Below are 17,237 nucleotides of genomic sequence, written 5' to 3'. Positions count from 1 at the left end.
GGAAGGGGCGGCAGCGCGCGCGCACGCGGCCGGAAGCGGCGGCGGCAGCATGGCGCGGCGGGGAGCCCGCTCCGGCTCCGGCTCCGGCTCCGGCTCCGGCTCCGGCTCCGACTCGGAGGACTCTTCTCTCTCGGACTCGGAGGTGAGCCCAGGGCCGCGCTGGCGGGGCCGGTGCGCGGGCCCGGCGCTGAGGCCGCCCCCGGCAGCCGCGGGGCAGGGCCGCCCGGTGCCCGGGCCGGCGGCGCGGCCTGAGCCTGCCCTCTCCGCAGCTCCAGGAGGCCTTCTCCAGGGGCGAGCTGAAGCCGGGGCTCAACGTGGTGCTGGAGGAGCGGCCGAAGCGACGCAACGACACGGTGAGTGGGGCTTTCTCGGGGCAGGGCGGGATCCTGCCAGCCCGGGCTGCGGGCCAGAGGAGCCCCCGCGGGGCCGCGGGTGTGTTGGGGCAGGACAGGGCCCGGTTTTGGAGGAGCACCCCTGGTGGGACCTGGATATTCAGCCCTGGGGGGCTGGTTCTGTGTAGCGGTGTGCAGAGCTGTGCTTCCTTCCCAGAACGGCTTGAAGCAGTGCCTGTCCGAATTCAGAAAGCAGCTGGCTTGGATAGAAAGGCTGGATGTGACTTTGGGCCAGGCCGTGGACTCCGTTTCCCAGAGTGATTCTGACAAGGATGCTGTTGACGCTGAGAACGATTTCCAGAGAGAAATGACCTTGTAAGTGTTCTCAAGAGGGATTTCTTTTAGGGTCTCAACATACTGCTGTGTGCTTGGAATCACACAGGTGTGCTGCAGGCTGCTGGTATCATGTCACTCTTGGATCATGTATTTTACATATGATGGCTCCAAGTGATTTCGAAAATAACTAAAAATTAATGCTAGTATGTTTAATTTGCCTTGTGACTGGAAACAATTCCCCTTCTTGCAGCAGACTTCCATCCTTTGTTGAAAAGTTTATTTTAGAAGTTCCTTGGTTGCAGCACTATGGCTTTAACACAGGATATTGATTTTTCTTTGTGGATTTATTTTGTTGTTATTACAGCGCTCTTGTTTTGCCTTGCCTTTTATAATCCAACACATGAAACTGTACCTGAAAAGCAGATAAATGAATATGTGCAAGATACAAACATCAATATTGTACTGGTGCATAAATTGCTTTTGAGCAGTAGAGATGCAGTAGGGCAGGGCATGTTGGTGTGATGTTAGTTCAGGGCTTGTCAGTATCAGGTCCCTTTGCTGCTGGTGCTGTGAGGTTTCCCACAGCCCGTGGCAGAGCTGGTGCTCTGCTCTCTCCCCAGCTACCGGCAGGCTCAGGCTGCTGTCCTGGAAGCCCTCCCAAAGCTGCACAAGCTGCACATTCCTACTCGAAGGCCAGATGATTACTTTGCAGAGATGGCCAAATCAGACCAACAGATGCAGAAGGTATGTGCAGTGAACAATGGTTTTCTTTCCTGCCTTATGTGTTGTTTTTAGCCTGTGTCAGGGGTTAACCTTGAGGTGTGATGTGTATGTACTTACCTTCATCCCTTTTAGAAATGCCTGTGACAATGTTTGCATTTGAAACTTTGTGGCAGGAAATTTCTTCCTGTTTAAGTATTTTAATACAATGTGGGGAATCCGTAACAGGCTGGAGTGTAAATTAGAAGAGTGTGGTTTATATTTTGTTTTGAATGGAGTGAGTGTAAACAATTGGGACCGAATGTGTGACAGTGTTTATAAAGTTGGCTGTGCTTATGTTTTGTCCTGAGACTTTCAGTTAACAGTGGCATTAACATGATGGTTTTTCCCTATTTAAGTATCACCCTTAGTTTATACCCAGTATGTTTTGGTTCTCTGTTATTTTAAATAATGTGTTACTGAATTAATCTATCATGAGTAGTAAGTCAGATTTGTGTAGCAAATCAGAATTTCACAAACTTTCTTCTTGATTGTGGTCTTTGTTCAAAATTGAACCCTAATTTTTGTCCTAGTTTTGGAAAAAGGCTACATTGTGTAAGTTAAATATGAGCTGGAATCTAACTTGGAGGTTCATTAATGACTTGTTCACTGTTTTGATGACTGATAGAATCTTCATAGAGAGGATGGAGGGTAGGAGTTGTGCTGAGGCTTAAGTCAATTTTGCACGTCACTGTTAGCTTATTTTCTGGCTTTTGTTTGAAGAACAGTTCTTACCTCTTAGTGCAGTCACAGGCTGAATCCAGAAGTTTTGTGTGGAAATCTGTAATGTGGCATGCTTATAAATACTTGTGGAAAAGGCAGGAACGAAAAAGATGTTTTCTATGGCACGGAGGAGCTGTTGACTCTTCTTCAATGCTTTACTCATTATAGTTTTGTCTTGTCTCTGTGTGAGTTTAGTCTTTTTAACTAGATTTTGGCTACAGATCAGTTCAGGAGTTTCTGTAACAGCTGATCCAGCCTTTAGTTGAAAGAATTTTAGACCTTATAAGGCATCTGATTGAGAGGTGTTTTATTTTTTACACTCATTGAGAGTTCACGTAATTATTGATTTCATTTTATTGACTGCACAGCAGTCATAAAATTCTCCTATTGATAAATTTTATTTTTTCTATCCCCTAATAAGATTCGACAGAAGCTCAAGAGTAAACAGGAAGCAATGGAGAGGTCTGAGAAGGCGAAACAGCTCCGTGCAATGAGAAAATATGGCAAGAAGGTGAGGAGGAGCCACAGAAGGGTCCTATCTATGACAAGAATCTAGAGCCTGAGTGAGGAGCTTAGAAAGACCACAGGAGGCTGGCTGAAATACATGGAATTGCTCTAGTTGTCTGTCTAGCTGCTTTGAAGGAAGACAGAGCAAAAGATGGGATATCTTCCTTTTTTTGTGATTTGTTTTTTTTTTGTATGGGACACTACAAAGGAGCAACCCTAATAATCTGCTTCTAATCTCAGGTGCAAACTGAGATTCTGCAGAGAAGACAAAAGGAGAAAAAAAATATGTTGAATGCAGTCAAGAGATACCAGAAAGGTAAAATTGTCCAAGAGAGCAAATGTGTGGTGGGAATAGTGATGTGTGTGCAATGTAAGACAGTGTGATGTGTGATGTTAACCTGTCGTGCTGGGCAGTGAGCTTGGAAAGCTGCTGCTGTGCAGAGTCAGATGCCAGCAGCAGTGAAAATCTTCCCAAGTAGCTGCTCTTCAGTGAGAGTGACTTGTTGCTATTGCTTAGACTGAAGATTCCTATTTTCTGTGGTGGTAGCTGAGCAACTGTTGTCTTTGCTCTTGCAGGTCTCTCTGACAAGCTGGATTTTTTAGATGAAGAACAGACGACATCCCAGGGGAATAAAAAAGGCAGTGCAAGTCAACGGATAAAGAAGGGGTGAGACCAGGAGAGAGAAGATATTTAAATGCAGATTCTGATTTTTTAAGTCTTTTAGGGGATCATTTTGTGGAACGAGAAAGCTCTTCTGATTGATGTTCATTAAAAAGAAAAAGGGCTTTCTGTCTCTAGAGAGGAGGAAAACTGTGGCTAGAATGGAATGGAGACTGAAATGTGCTGATTTCTGCCTTTTCAATAGGAGTGGAAAGGCTTATGGTGGCTGATGGGAATCCACCAGCAGATACATGTGCCCTCTTGAGAGGTTCCTGAGGAAATAATGTAGGCAATGCTGATGTTTGGTTGTTTTTCAGACCAAATGCCAAGAGACGATACAAGAATCAGAAGTTTGGTTTTGGTGGAAAGAAGAAGGGCTCGAAGTGGAACACAAAGGAGAGTGTTAATGACGTATCCAGCTTCCGGTCGAAAGTGGCTCACAACAAAGGCCCAGGAAAAGGAGGAAAAAAAGCCCTCAATGTAAGTAAAATGTTTCGTGCAAATGATCCTTTTTTTGGCTAGGAAGCCAGCCCTAGCCTGGGAGGGAGAGCTGAGTACACAATGGGTGCCTCCAGCATCTGGAATTGGTGATGCCTGTCTTTGGGACCTGAGTATAATTCAGTTGCAGATGGAGGACAGTGGTTTGGTGTCTGAGTAGGGAAATCAGTGGGGGAGTTACCAAGTACTGTTTGTTGCTACCTCTGTCCCAAAACCTCCCTCTACAGAGGTGCTGACAAGTATCCTCTCCTTGGTGTCATCTCCAGGCTGTAGAGCTAGAACAAATACAGAGGACAGGAAGAATAAAGATCTGAATGTGTCTTTTTTTTTTTTTTTTTTTTTTTTTTTCAGAAGAGACCTGGGAAGAGAGCAAGGCAGAAAATGAAGAACCGAGCACGCTGAGAGGACTGTGCTCCCCAGTGGGGTTCTTGTGTCTCTGTGTTGCAAGATATGTTTCTGCATATCTTTCTGTGGAGCAAGCTGGATGCTTCCAAGTGGCAAGAAAAAAGTCAGTGGAAACTAGTGCCTTATCACTAATTTCTTCTTGCTTTCTGTTTTGTTGAAGGGTTGTTTTCTACTGAAACCTTTGGTGTGTGAATACATTAAATGGTTTGCACAGAACTGTGTCTAATTCATGTTTAGCTGTGTTATGAATGGTGGCTGAAGCCTGCCCTTTGTTCCCTTTATACTGACAGCTTTTTCCACAGCTAATGTTGACATGTATGTGGTGAACTTGAGTTCTGGGTCATGTTGCTGGTGTCAGAATAAAAAGTCTGAAGCCTGCCAAGAAGTTAAAGTGGTTTTCAGGCTATTCACATAGATGGCTTTTGGAACAAGAATGAGACAAATGCAACAATCTTACAAGTAGGTTTATTTCTGTAACTATTGTCAGGCTGCAAATCCCTTTTCTTGCTGTCTTCTCTTGCCAGAAATCTGCCAGACTCACCTAACAACAAGCAGGGCCTAACACATTAGATGCCATTAGCTACTTCTGTCTAAGTTGTGTGGCTTGACCACTCCACTACTGCAGGTGGTTGGAGGTTGTTGGGCTGCTCCTCCCCGTGCCCCACAGCAACCGTTTATTTAGTGACCTCGGTTTTCCGGCGTGGGAAGTAGAGTCTGCAATCGGTACGGTCTGTCTGAATCTGGGAAGGAAAAATGGTCAATGGTCATATGCTTCTGCTAGAATCAGTAGTAGTAGTCCCTCCTGAGAGGAGTGATGCACAGTGTTCTTGCTGCTGAGAAATGCCCAAATGACAAATGAGGAGGGTACCACTTTTTTGAGAATATACTGTTCACTGGTGAAAAAGGAAAACAGCGTGTGAAGCAGCATGGGGAGTCCTGACTCTACACATGTTACTCGCTTCCCTTCACACAAATGTTGTTGCCTCTTTGTACCAGCCTAATCCTACCAGCAGTATCTAACAGCATAAGGCCCTGCTGGGCGCTAGCCTTGTTATGAGTAACTGAAATGTAATGTGAAAAGTTGCAGAAGACTGACTTGTTTTCTTACTTAAGTTTTCTTTGTAACAGGCCAAAATTAATCAAGCCCTCATTTGCCTCTTTCAGAACACTCAAATCTTCTAAGTCAGTCATTGTCACAGCTGTTCATTTGTCAGACATGATTGATGTCTTGCCTTGTTAATGAGATTTCTTTTCCTCCTGTTTAATCACGCTTCCCCAGATGAATCCTCACTGGTGTATTCGGCCTCGGGTTTACTTAGCTGATGATTGATTTTATCATTCTGCTTGCAGTTTGTTTGAAAGATACTGTGCAGCAGCACATTTCTTTTCACAGTACTTATGTATGTCACTTCAGATTGCTCACGATGCCATTTCTCATGGCCTTAATAAACAGGCATGACTACATATGTGGCATTTGGCAATATGCTTGGGGTCGACTGTCATTTTGCATCCAAGTTTCTTGGGGGAAGTTTCTGTTCCTGTGTTCACACTCCTCTGCTGTTGTGAAGAGTCTTCATAGGTGTAATTTTTAGAAACTTGTTAATTAACAGCTCTGCTCATTCCTGGTCATTCTTTTCCATGTCACAGATTATTTTCTGGCATGAATATCTTTCAGTGCGATGGGCTGAACCTCTGAATCCTGCAAAGAGCCATGTCCTTAAGCACCCTACTCACCAAAGGTGGGTTCCAGCCAATTTCTTGGCTCTCAGTTTGTGGCTCTGAATACTTCTTTGTTGGCTCCAGTGCTGCATGGTGAATCAGATTCAGAAACTTTTCTGTTGGATTAAGAGACACAAATACAAATGGAAGAAAGTATCCTTATAAACCAGTGGATGTATGCTAGAATGGGTTCTCCTAATGCTGCCCAGCAATAACGAGAAAACCAAGGGTTGATACAACCTGTGCTTCTGTGAGTGATGTACAAATGCAGGGCGACATTTCTACTCAAATTTATCCTGATGAAGTGTCAAGATCTGCCTGCCTGTGCTGTCCTGTTAATTCTGTCATCCCCCTTTACTTTATTGCAGCATCTTCCTTTTCTTATACCACCACGTCTAGTATCAACCAGTGCTCCATGTTAGCTGTCATCTTTCTCAGTTGCCTGAAGCCTGCTGCCTTTCGCTGTTGTTTTTTTTTTTTTTTTCTGCCCCCCACCCTTATCTTCCCCAATCCTTGACTAGAGCAGGCCAACCTTACCTGACCATGAAGGTTTTTAGACAAAATTGGCATATTAGAGATGGAGGAGCAGCTGCTAAAAGGGTTCCTGTTATTACTGCTGTAACACAAGACTCAGCAGACGTTTCAGCAGTTTACCAATATGCAGTGGCTAGATAGAACCTGCTGTGACAGGCAACATGTATGTATAAAACATGTTTCTAGATGCTTTTTGTTTTCCCCTGAAAGAAGTTTAGATTCTTAAGCAGAATTTTATAGTATAACTAAAGCAACAACAAAAAAAACATAATTTCATTAATGCAAGCTTGATAATGAAAAGTATTGGAAAAGGCCCTTAAAGTAGAAAAAAATTGCCTTACATTTAACAAAAATAATGAATGAGTTTAACTTCCCTATATTATCACAGGGGTGTTTGCACGTATGTCATCTCCTAGACTAATTGGAATTTTAAAATCTTACTTATTAGTAATTTTCTTGTGCAATTATCACAAGCTGTTCAGAGATTTCTTACCATCTGCCGTCTCTTCTACATTATCGTGCCAAGACATGGGCTTCCTGGTGAGGGTGTGAACTGGAAAGAATTTATGCACGTGAATTACTTTATTGTGACTATGTTATCACAGCCGGGTCTAGGATACCCATCATGGCAAATGTTCTTTGTGGTTATTCCCCAGTCTGGGCCCAGCTGCTTCACTGAAGTTGTAAAGGAGAAGCAGCATGAGAGAACAAAAATGAGTTAGACTCACAGCAACTTCCTAGAAAGGGAGGGGTGTTAGCTATGCTTAAGGCCATTCTACTGGATACTGCCTGCATTCAACACGGTAAAGTTCCACCCTCCCACACATGGTGGCCTGCAGGGTTCTCGCCTTCCAGTGGTTTTCCTTTGGTTCATTCTTGTTTCACTGTGAAACCAACATCTGAGCAAATCTATTCACATCACCCCTCCGTGCCTGCAGAGAGGATGATACTCTGTGACTGAGTGGGCTGGTGGAAACCAGCCCAGGGGCTGAAGAAACAGTGAAGGGTTTGGGCTCTCTGTCTCCTCCTATCTCTGGGTTTGTTTGTTTGTTTGGCTTTTTTTTCTTAAAATCCTTGGGTGGGTCCCAGATCCCAAACGGTTGCCTCGCTTCTACGTGTTTGCTAAGGCACCGTCTAATCTGGGCAAGCTGCCCTTGTCTCAGTTGCATGTTGAGCTGGCAGACTGGTTTGTCAGGCAACACGGAAAGCCCCTTCCACATCTGCCCCTCTGACCGGCCGCTGCGGGCGCTCGTGGGTGCAGCTGCTTGTTTCGGACCCGGAGCCGTGTGCCCCGGAGCCCGTCCCGCCCTGCCCCGCCTGCTCTGGCCCTCGGGGGTCTCTGCCAGCTCCCGGGTGACCGCGGGCCCTCCCGCGCCGCCTCACCGCGGTGGAGCGGGTTCACGTCGAATCGCGTGTGCAGCTTCTGGCAGTGCAGCTCCTTCCGCACCCGCTCGCACAGGATCCGGTTCTGACTCACCGCGTCCAGCGGCTCCTTCTCGCCCCCGCGGGCGGCCATGGCCCCGCCGCGCGGCGTCCCGTCGCCTGGCAACGCCTCACGTGGTCCTCACGAGGCCGCTGATTGGCCAGACAGGCGCTCCCCCGCCCGCCTCGAGCCCGTTCCCTCCCCGCCTCCTATTGGCCGCCGAGTTAAAGCCCCCGGCGCCGATTGGCGGCGGCTGCACGCGGAGGGTTTGAACGCGCGGCTGGAGGCGGCGGAGCTGGACCCGGAGCTGCACCCGGGGCTGCACCCGGAGCTGCACCGCGGCCGTCGAGCAGGACGCGGGGCTGTACGCCGAGCTGCACCGCACCGCGGCCGTGGAGCAGGACCCGGAGCTGCACCGCACCGCGGCCGTGGAGCAGGACGCAGGGCTGGACGCGGAGCTGCGCTGCACCGTGGCCGTGGAGCAGCCGCTGCCGGGGGCACCGGCTCCGCGGCGCCGCCTGATGCGGGGCGCGCTGGTGCTGCTGGGCCGCAACGAGCTGCGGCAGCCAGTGCTGCGGGTGGTCGGCGGCCGCGGCGGGGCGGCGGCGGCCACGCTGAGCTTCGTGCTGGCCGGGGACGCCGTGCGGCTCTTCACGCGGTTCGCGGGCGAGGGGCGGGCGGCGGTGCGGGTGGGGCCGGGCGGTGCCCAGGTCCTGCTCTCCGACTGCCCCCCGCACGCGCTGCGCCGCTTCCTCCGCCTGCTGCGCCTCAAGGTCGCTGCCGGGGCGCCCGGGGCGCAGCGCGTCCCCCGCCTGACGGAGCGGCCACCGGCGGCCTTCGCTGTCATCAGCCCTCTGCAGGAGCGCGACCTGCTGCGCGCTCCCGGCTGCCGCCGCGACGCCGAGGCCCGGGGGGAACGCTCGGTGGAGGTGAGTCCCGGGATGAGGGGGGCGGCTCCGGTTACCGGCCCTACCCTGACAGCATGCCGCCCGTCCCGCAGGTGCCCCGCGCAGAGAGGCGGCCCCCGGTGAGGCTGTCGGCGGAGCAGGAGGCCGTGCTGGGCGCCGTGCGGAGCGGGAAGAGCATCTTCTTCACCGGCTGTGCAGGTAACGGGGCTGGGTGGCTGTCTCTAGCTGGCGTCCTCGGGCCTCGCCGCCGACCTGCTTCTTCTCCCTCCTCCCAGGGACCGGGAAGTCGTTCCTGCTGAAGAAGATCGTGGGCTCCCTCCCCCCGAAGAGCACCTACGCCACAGCCAGCACGGGAGTGGCCGCTTGCCACATCGGCGGCACCACTCTTCACGCCTTTGCAGGTGATGGTCTGCCTGACAGCAAAGGGCTGGGAGCTCTCACACCCTTCTCAAAGAGTCAGGGGCTTCCCAAAACTTTTCCTTCTCCTTCCCTGCCAGGGATCGGTTCTGGGAAGGCACCGCTGGAGCAGTGTATTCAGCTGGCAGAGAGGCCTGGGGTGAGGCAGCACTGGCTGGCCTGCCGGTGCTTAATTATCGATGAGATCTCCATGGTGGATGGCCAGTTCTTTGATAGGTTGGAGGCAGTGGCACGGTGAGTGATCATCAGGTCAGACAACTTGCAGAAATGAGTTTCCCTAAATTTCTGGGTTGGTTCATTCTTCTGGTTGTGTGACTGGATACAAGGCAACCACTGGCACAGGACTGTGAGGAAGTCTGAAATCACAGCCAGTGTCTGGGCAGACCTTTATCTTAGGTAGTTTTTGATAGTGTCCCAGATCCCCAGCTGTGGCTGTTTTGGTTGCTGTTTCCACCTCTGGAGCCAACTGTTGCCTGTAGAGCTGAGTGCAGAATGCAGATGTCTGTGCTGTGCCCCGCAGTTTTCTCACAAACAGAAGCAGTTACGGTGTAACAGCTCTCCAGGAGCCAAGACTTGTAATGACATCTGGGGTGGGTACATAAAGGAAAATGAATGCCTTGTAATAGCATTGTTTAATTTGTTAAGTTCTTCTAACACAACTGAGGACAATCATCTTCTACTGTAGGTGGTACATGTTTGAATATACTGACAGTCTAAGAAGTAACCTCTGAGATCTGACTACGTCCAGGTCCTGGAGGGCCCTCAAAGCTTCTTTTATCATCTTTTCTCCTCCTTCCTTTTCAGGGCAGTCAGAAAACGGGATGAGCCTTTTGGAGGAATTCAGCTAATCATCTGTGGGGACTTCTTGCAACTACCCCCTGTCCGCAAGGCTAATGAAGAAACCAAGTTCTGCTTCCAGGTACAGAACTGTCCCTAAACTTACCCTTATAATTCAACTCTGCCTTTTTATTAACAAGAGGATGGTTTGCCAGGCAAAAAGCTGGAGGAAATGCATCCACATAAACATGGAGCTGACTGAAGTGCGGAGACAGACCGACAAGACCTTCGTCTCACTCCTGAATGCAGTCCGTTTAGGCAGGTGAGGAAAGGTTCTGCTCTCATTGAAATCCCTGCTCCCTGCTGATGCAGCAGAGAAAAGAACAGTTTGTCATGTCTTCCCTGTGCTCTGTCAAGAGTGTGTGGCTGGGGTAAATAGCTATGAATGCTGTAGTAAATGTAAGTAGGTTTTATATATGCCCCTCTGGTAAGGAGGGGTCCTTTCTAGGGTCCCTTTACAATTTCTGTTAAGGAGTGCAATGGATCCCAAGCTGGCAATGGCCAGGGATGGCTTGGGACAGACACTTTCACTGCTCTCCAACTTGTAGTTATCTTTGTCTGCCCTTTTCTCTCGAGGCCTGAAGCTTGCACAGGTGATCCAGCTGTGTGAAGGTTACTGCTCCTTAAGACCTGTTCCTGATCATTTCAAATAATAATCGCCTTTTCCCACACCAGGTGCACAGAAGAGGTTACCAGCCTGCTGATGCAAACTGCTACTAACAAGTCTGAGCGTGATGGGATCCTGGCTACACGGCTCTGCACCCATAAAGATGATGTAGAAATAACTAATGAGAGGCGCTTGCAACAGCTCTCAGGTGAACTCCTTGGAGGAAGCTGCTGGCTTTGGGCCTGATCTCTGCGTGGATGCAAAGGGGTTGCTGTGGTATCAGGAGGAACTGGTGCACATGTGCAACAGCACCAGTCCAAGCTGTGTGTGTTGAAATTAAGCTGCCTGGGGGTAAAAACTTTACATGTTTTTGTTTAAAAATCCACACTGTTACTTCTTGGTTTATAATAGACCACAAGTTTGCTGTAGGGTGGGGTGGGTCATTGTTGCCTCAATACCCCTTTTTCTTCTATAGCACCTCAGAAAGGCAGTACTCCATCCAGGAACAACTTGGATTAAGGGCTATTTCATTTCTCCTTTCCTGTCTGGCCCTAGGATTCTTCCTTAGTCCTCTTTGGAGATCTGATGTTGGCAGTCAAGTGAAATTGGTTATATGCTCAAAATGATGACTGCTCAGTTCCTATTAACTGCTGGCCTGTGTTTTCTGAGCCTTCTTGTGCCTTAGGAGGTATGTTGGAAAGAGAGGCAATAGTGAGTTTACTGCTGCTAGATGTGACAAGGTTAGTGAGAAGATGCACTACCAGCAAAGCAGAATGGATATTAAAGAAGAATTACTGTTAGAAATAAATGCTGGGTGTCCTGCAGTGCTGTGTGGATTATGTTCAATGGTTGCAATCTGTCACATCTCTCTTTCCTTAACAGGAGAAGTGCACACTTTTGAGGCTTTGGACAGTGACCCCATGCTAGTGAAGTTAATTGATGCTCAATGTCCTGTGGGTGGTAGAGTTGAACTAAAGCTTGGAGCTCAGGTGGGTGTGTGCATATGCACCTGTGAAAGACCAATGGATCAAATGACACTAAAATAAAAAGAAATAACAGATAAATCTATAGGGTAGATTAACGTATAGAATGTAGATTCTGTATAGAAGAGCTCTGCCAGACCAACGAAAGACCCTACCCCCATATTTGCATCATTTCTGCTTAGAAACTTATCCAGACAGATAATTGATTTCAGCTCAGGCCCACATCTGGTGGACAGTGGTGACTACTATGACCAATACACACTTCCAGTCAGGTTTAGAAGCTTCCAGGTAGAAGAAAGCACAGGCAGCCTGCAGTCTCAACTCTGGGTGCACCAGCCCTCCTGACCTGTAAGAATATGGCACAGATTGTCACATTTGCAGGATTGGACTCCTTGCTGTGAACTAAGGCTGTCAGAGTGGAAGAGATCTAATTGTTCTTAGCAACAGCAGCACTATTTTCCTTGGAAAGTTGTTCCATAGGTATTCCCAGAACCTCTATGTCTAGGCTTGTTGGTGTTTGGGGAAGGGGAATCTCTTTCTAAACTCACAACTGTGGACTGAAGCAGCTGAAGTGACATGTTTATTGCTGCAGAATGAGGTAGCTGGGAATCCTAGGAAGGAAAGGCTGTGAAACAGTTAAAATCAAATTGGAGATGGTGTTGTGGATAATGTGGCTGTGGCCACACTAGCCTGTTTTGCTTATGCTTCCTGGCTAGAAGCTGAGCTCCAGGTGGCTGAGCAGGCTGTAAAGCCTGTGCACGAAGGGATTTTTCTTTTTCTCTGCAGGTGATGTTAGCTAAGAATCTGGATGTGTCTCAAGGACTGGTGAATGGGGCCCGAGGAGTGGTTGTAGGTTTTGAAAGTGAAGAGAAGGGTAAATAAACTTTTTGATCCTTTATTGAGAGAGGGGAAGATTCCCAACAATTTATCATTGAATGCCTTGTTAATTTTGTCTACTGCCTGGTAAGAATAATTTGAGGGAAAGCAGGGAGGTTTTCTCTGCAGTGAGAGGCTTGGGGTTCTCATGAGCTGGGTTGTCATGCACTGCATGAGCTGTAGCTGTCTGTAGGGCCTTGTGTGTTTACTTTTTGTTATTCTCTTGGTGTGTGTTTTTTTTGTGTGTGTGTGTTTGTTGTTGTTGTTTTTTTAATTTATTCTCAGGGAATAATGTTCTGCTAATGTTCAGTGTTTTTATCTGTATCTTAACTGATAAATTATCTACTTTTAATTCTCCTGCTTAAGTAGGTCCCAAATGCCATTTCAGGACATCCTATTTACTGTATGCAAGTTTAGGTTTTTTGGTGTGGCATTTTCTTTTTTTAATGCAGCCCTAAAATTCATGAAGGACCTACATGGGGAAGGAGAAGGAAAAGTGTTCTTAGGCTGCTGGCTTTCTGGCTGTAGAGTGTCAAGAATACAATGTTTCTCTCCTGCTGCCATTCCTACAGGGCTGCCTAAGGTTAGATTTCTTTGTGGGGTCACACAAGTCATCAAAACAGAGAAATGGGTCTTTAAAGGACCATCAGGAGTTCATCTGAGTCGACAGCAGTTGCCTTTAAAATTGGCATGGGCCATTTCTATTCACAAGAGTCAGGTGAGTGCCCTTACACAGATGCCTATAGACTTTTACACCATCATAAGCCTTATTTTCTGAGGGAACCTACATTACTGGTAAAATGGGAAGGAGAACTGAAAGGCCTTTGTCATGGGGGACCTCTAGGGTGCCTGTGTCTTTAGTTTTTCCCTTCAGAGGTGTGTCGGGCTTTTTAAATCTAAGTAATATGGTTCATACCTTTTCAGAAGACTTCATGCACTTTGATAAATACATCTTTCAGTAAAAGACCTGTTAGTTTGTTCCCCTGCCACTGTTTAAAACAGTCCATGTTGTAAATTCTGCTGTGTTCTGGCACATCTCTTGGTGCAGACAGGGCTGGCTGAGCCTAACCTGAACTCAGGCTGCCTGAGAATTGCTTGAGCCTGGCTGCTGCTCTGGTTAATTACTTAGGAGGGAAACCAGCAGGATTTCTTTCCCCACTGTGTTTGGTATATGGGATTTGTGGGGTTTCAGGCACAGGCTCATCATAGAGTTGGTGGACCCTACTGTCTTCTAGCAGCTTCCAGATAGTGCAAAACTGTCCTTCCTCCCCACCCCATCTCTTCATCAGTTACAAAGTCAAACAAGGGACTTAATATTATTTTTAAATCAAGACTGTACACTGAGAAATGTACCTTTGACAGACTCATGGTATGAGTATAGAGTTGATACAGCACAGTGTTTCTGTTTGTTTTTGTTTTGTAACAAGCTTCTCTCTGTCTTTGATAGGGCATGTCTTTAGATTGTGTTGAAATCTCCCTGTCTCGTGTCTTTGAAAGTGGACAGGCTTATGTAGCCCTTTCCCGAGCCCGTAGCCTTGCTGGTCTCCGTGTTCTGGATTTTGACCCTAAAGTAGTCAGAGCTGATCCTGCTGTGTTGCAGTTCTATAGACAGCTGAGATGTCATCAACTTCTAGCCCAGGTAAAGAAAAATTCCATGCTAGAAATTACTGCCTTGTGCAACAAGTATGAGAGACACTTGCACTGAGATGCTTCCTTTTCTTCCTAAGCAAGATTCAAATAAATGCAAGCAGGAGAGATGAAACTGCAGAGAGGGAATGTGGTGGGTCAGCTCTTGGTGGTGAAACACCCACTTGTCCCTGTGCGAGAAAGGGAAGGCTGGGGGCTCTTCAATCATTTTCTTGCAGTAAGGACTGAAAGGAAAATGGGAATCTCTTAGCTTGTTTTTTCTTTCCTTCCCCATCTCCAGGGTTCACTACACACCCATTCAAGCACTGATGAGAAGGAGAACTGGAAATGCAGCTGAGAACATTCTTCTGGCCTCTGAGGTGTCAACACAGGCTACTGAGTTGCAACAGTCTCACTATGGAGTATGTTTGAAAACACAGTTTAAGACAAAGGATTTTTATTTTTTTTTCTAGTCTTTACTTCATTCATCTGACTCGGGATGAGTCAAAGCCTCCCTGTGTCATGCCACTGAAATCTGGAAGGCTTCTGTAGCCCTTTTGTGGGCCCACAGTCGTGAGTACTTCTGTGTCACAGATGCGACTCTAGCAAACAAAACAGCTGACCAAGGACATGTCTGAGGGACCCTCCTACTGTTCTGTCCTGCCTGCCTGGTTGTATTGTGCTCTCCACATGTGTAGACTGAAGCTTGTGTGCTACAGTTGAGACCTGGAAGGCGTGTGTGTCCTCTTTGCCTGGATGGATTGCACCTGCTCACAAGAGCTGCTGACACAAGGAAAAACAGTCTTAAAAATCTGGAATATATGCTTCATTCTTCAGTAAGTGAGGAGCTGCCAGGAGCTGGACTATGACTTTTTAGCATGTTGGATGTTCTTGCCTTCAAGATGTTTAACACCAGGAGACTGGTGCATAACCTCATCCACAAACACAACTAGGAGTTAAACATTCCCATTATGCTGATACATAGCCTTTATTATCTGTTGCATACAATTAGATGTGATTTTATTTTTTTTTTAACTTTCTGAAATGAGCTGGCACTGTTAAAAGGTAGGACTTATTCCCATTTTTATACCCATAATTGTGGAGCTACAAGAATCATGAAGATCCATTAGCCCATTAGCAAGAAAGGGAGTGAAAGGAAATGGGTGTTTAAACCCATGAGGCTCCCTTAAATGGGAGGGAGTTTCTCCTGGAAACAACCTATCTGACTAATCAGGTGGAAGCTGAGTGTGCAATCAGGGAATGAAAGCCAAGGATATGCAAAGTGAGCTGTAACTTCATCTATTTAAACAAAAGCAGTGGTGAGCAGAAGTAATATACTGTCTTTCTGAAGTCTTAATAAAGAAGAAACCTTGGTCTTTGTATTTTAGCACATTGCTTAAAACTTAAGTAACTTGTGTATTTTTAAATGTTTAACATGTGGGAATAATGTGAAATATCAACATTCAGCTGGAATTCATATCTTGTAGGGTAGTGTATCCGTAACAAAGCTTCTGCAGTCTGAGAGAGTTAAAGGCCACTTCTTGGTAGCTGCTCTTAAAGCCAGAGAAGAATATTGACTAGCCAGTGGTTAACATAAGAGAAAGCAGACTTCTGGTAGAATTTCAAAATGTATGTAAGTGGGGTTTGCTTTTTTTTTCTGGGCTTGGGGCGTAGAGCTTCACAGAAGGTAATGGTAGAAGAAAAATGTGGGAATTATTTAGAGCTACCTATTCTATAAAAGGTGTTCTTAAATGTATTGGCATATGGATTCTTCAACGAAGTGTGGTGGAGATGGAATTACTTGAAGCTGGTACTGGAGTCTGGGGAAGGTGGGATGCTTCCTCTCACACTGCAGGCTGTTACTGGCACTACCTCTAGTCCTTCCGACTCTCATTCAATTTCTGTTTGTGTATGGGTATAAATACACTTATATTTGCTAAACAACACCTTCTAATCCTTTGAGCTTGACTTCAGTTGTTTGTCCACCTTGTGGAGGACTGAAAAATGACCTTTCCCTGCCCCTGGGAAGGAGAGTGCCAGCTTTACTGCTGGGGGAGAGGAGCACTGGGGTGACCCCTTGGCCCAGGGCTCCCAGAGCTGTGGGAGGGGTGGGTGGGCTAGACTCTAGTAGGGGAGCTGGTGCAGGTGTCCTCTCAGAGCCTTAATTATGATCTTGACAAGTGGCTTACTTCAGCTTTCATAGGTTTAGGTACTGAAAGCTTTCCAGTTGTATGGGTTTTAATTTTTTTTTGTGCCAATTTGAGGTCCAAAATAAAATTCTAAACAGAACTTAAATCTGGAAAGGGTAATAAATATTTTCATGTTCGTATTAAATGTACATGATGTGTTGTGGTTGCCTTCTCAGAGGTGGAGTAGTGGGTACAGAATAGCAGTGGATTTTGAAGGCTTGGCAGCTGTTCTGAGGCTGAAAGGGGTCTGTCTGTGTACATTTTGGATGTCCTTACTCATTTCCAGCTAAAGCAGATGTAGGGATGTGGGCTGAGGCTGAAAATTACTATTTAAATCCTAAAAGAAGCAGTCAGGACAAACCTGAGCTGCAGTCAGGATTTTTAACAGAATAATGCTAATGTATATATGAGGTCAAAAATAAAAAAGTAATAAAATCTTACAGTACAATCTGAGAATCGCATGGTTGGAAAGGACCTCAGATCACAGGGTCCAACCATCAGCACAAAAAACCCCAAAACCCAATCAAAAGATTTTCTTCCAAATACTCCTTTAATATTAACTTTGCTTGCAGAGGGACATTAACTAGTCTGTAGCTAGAACCCAGCCCACCAACACAAGGCTGTTAGTTTAATTTTTCTGTTGTTGCAGTAACTGTACTGGAAGAACAGAGCTGTTCATCCTGTCTTTGTTAGCAAGTAAGATGATGAAGAATCTGAAGAGTAAGCAACTTCTTACACGAAAGCACCACAAGGCATTTTCCAAATGTCTGGTGGTGCTGTTGCTTTCACCTGCTGAGGCAAGGTGGTCTTAGCAGGTTGGATTTTTCAAGGACAACTCACATGGCTTGTCACAGAGCAAGTACATGTATCATTCTCAGCTTATGCCACCCAGAGCTC

At 46.9% G+C, this 17,237-nt stretch overlaps 3 protein-coding genes across 4 annotated transcripts; 2 read left to right on the top strand and 1 right to left on the bottom strand.

The window, feature by feature from the left end:
- The first annotated feature begins 35 nt into the window (after positions 1 to 35).
- Positions 36 to 5,704, top strand: EBNA1BP2 (EBNA1 binding protein 2). Its single transcript, XM_051625456.1, has 9 exons — positions 36 to 142; positions 270 to 353; positions 550 to 707; positions 1,289 to 1,412; positions 2,572 to 2,661; positions 2,898 to 2,973; positions 3,234 to 3,324; positions 3,636 to 3,798; positions 4,168 to 5,704. Exons 1-9 carry the CDS (start codon positions 50 to 52, stop codon positions 4,216 to 4,218), a joined length of 930 nt encoding a protein of 309 aa, XP_051481416.1. The 5' UTR covers positions 36 to 49; the 3' UTR covers positions 4,219 to 5,704.
- A 36-nt stretch (positions 5,705 to 5,740) lies between these two features.
- On the bottom strand, positions 5,741 to 7,990 carry CFAP144 (cilia and flagella associated protein 144). 2 transcript variants are annotated; one of them, XM_051625458.1, is made up of 3 exons: positions 7,858 to 7,990; positions 6,968 to 7,027; positions 5,741 to 5,920 (listed from the first exon to the last, which is right to left on the bottom strand). In XM_051625458.1, exons 1-3 carry the CDS (start codon positions 7,988 to 7,990, stop codon positions 5,838 to 5,840), a joined length of 276 nt encoding a protein of 91 aa, XP_051481418.1. In that variant the 3' UTR covers positions 5,741 to 5,837. The 2 variants fall into 2 exon arrangements, with proteins under 2 accessions (XP_051481418.1, XP_051481417.1); XM_051625457.1 differs by having other exon boundaries at positions 5,853 to 6,056.
- Positions 7,989 to 16,242, top strand: PIF1 (PIF1 5'-to-3' DNA helicase). The gene is given in 13 exon segments (XM_051625185.1): positions 7,989 to 8,176; positions 8,229 to 8,826; positions 8,898 to 9,030; positions 9,033 to 9,206; positions 9,303 to 9,456; positions 10,027 to 10,141; positions 10,215 to 10,321; positions 10,735 to 10,874; positions 11,549 to 11,655; positions 12,436 to 12,523; positions 13,098 to 13,243; positions 13,973 to 14,164; positions 14,453 to 16,242. Coding segments are annotated over 13 exon segments (2,199 nt in total). The 3' UTR covers positions 14,510 to 16,242.
- The last annotated feature ends 995 nt before the right edge of the window (positions 16,243 to 17,237 follow it).

This window comes from Apus apus, chromosome 7 (assembly GCF_020740795.1).
Source record: "Apus apus isolate bApuApu2 chromosome 7, bApuApu2.pri.cur, whole genome shotgun sequence".
Classification (NCBI taxonomy): domain Eukaryota; kingdom Metazoa; phylum Chordata; class Aves; order Apodiformes; family Apodidae; genus Apus; species Apus apus.
Note: the sequence above shows the minus strand (reverse complement) of the source record. Positions and strands in the feature narration are given on the sequence as shown.

Coding starts and splice junctions, on each gene's coding strand:
- EBNA1BP2 (XM_051625456.1), top strand. CDS start 50: ATGGCGCGGCGGGGAGCCCGCTCCGGCTCCGGCTCCGGCTCCGGCTCC. Junction 708..1,288: donor TTCCAGAGAGAAATGACCTT/GTAAGTGTTCTC, acceptor CTCTCTCCCCAG/CTACCGGCAGGCTCAGGCTG. Junction 2,974..3,233: donor AGTCAAGAGATACCAGAAAG/GTAAAATTGTCC, acceptor TTGCTCTTGCAG/GTCTCTCTGACAAGCTGGAT.
- CFAP144 (XM_051625457.1), bottom strand. CDS start 7,990: ATGGCCGCCCGCGGGGGCGAGAAGGAGCCGCTGGACGCGGTGAGTCAG. Junction 7,028..7,857: donor CGTGAACCCGCTCCACCGCG/GTGAGGCGGCGC, acceptor AATTCTTTCCAG/TTCACACCCTCACCAGGAAG. Junction 6,057..6,967: donor TGTAGAAGAGACGGCAGATG/GTAAGAAATCTC, acceptor TTAATCCAACAG/AAAAGTTTCTGAATCTGATT.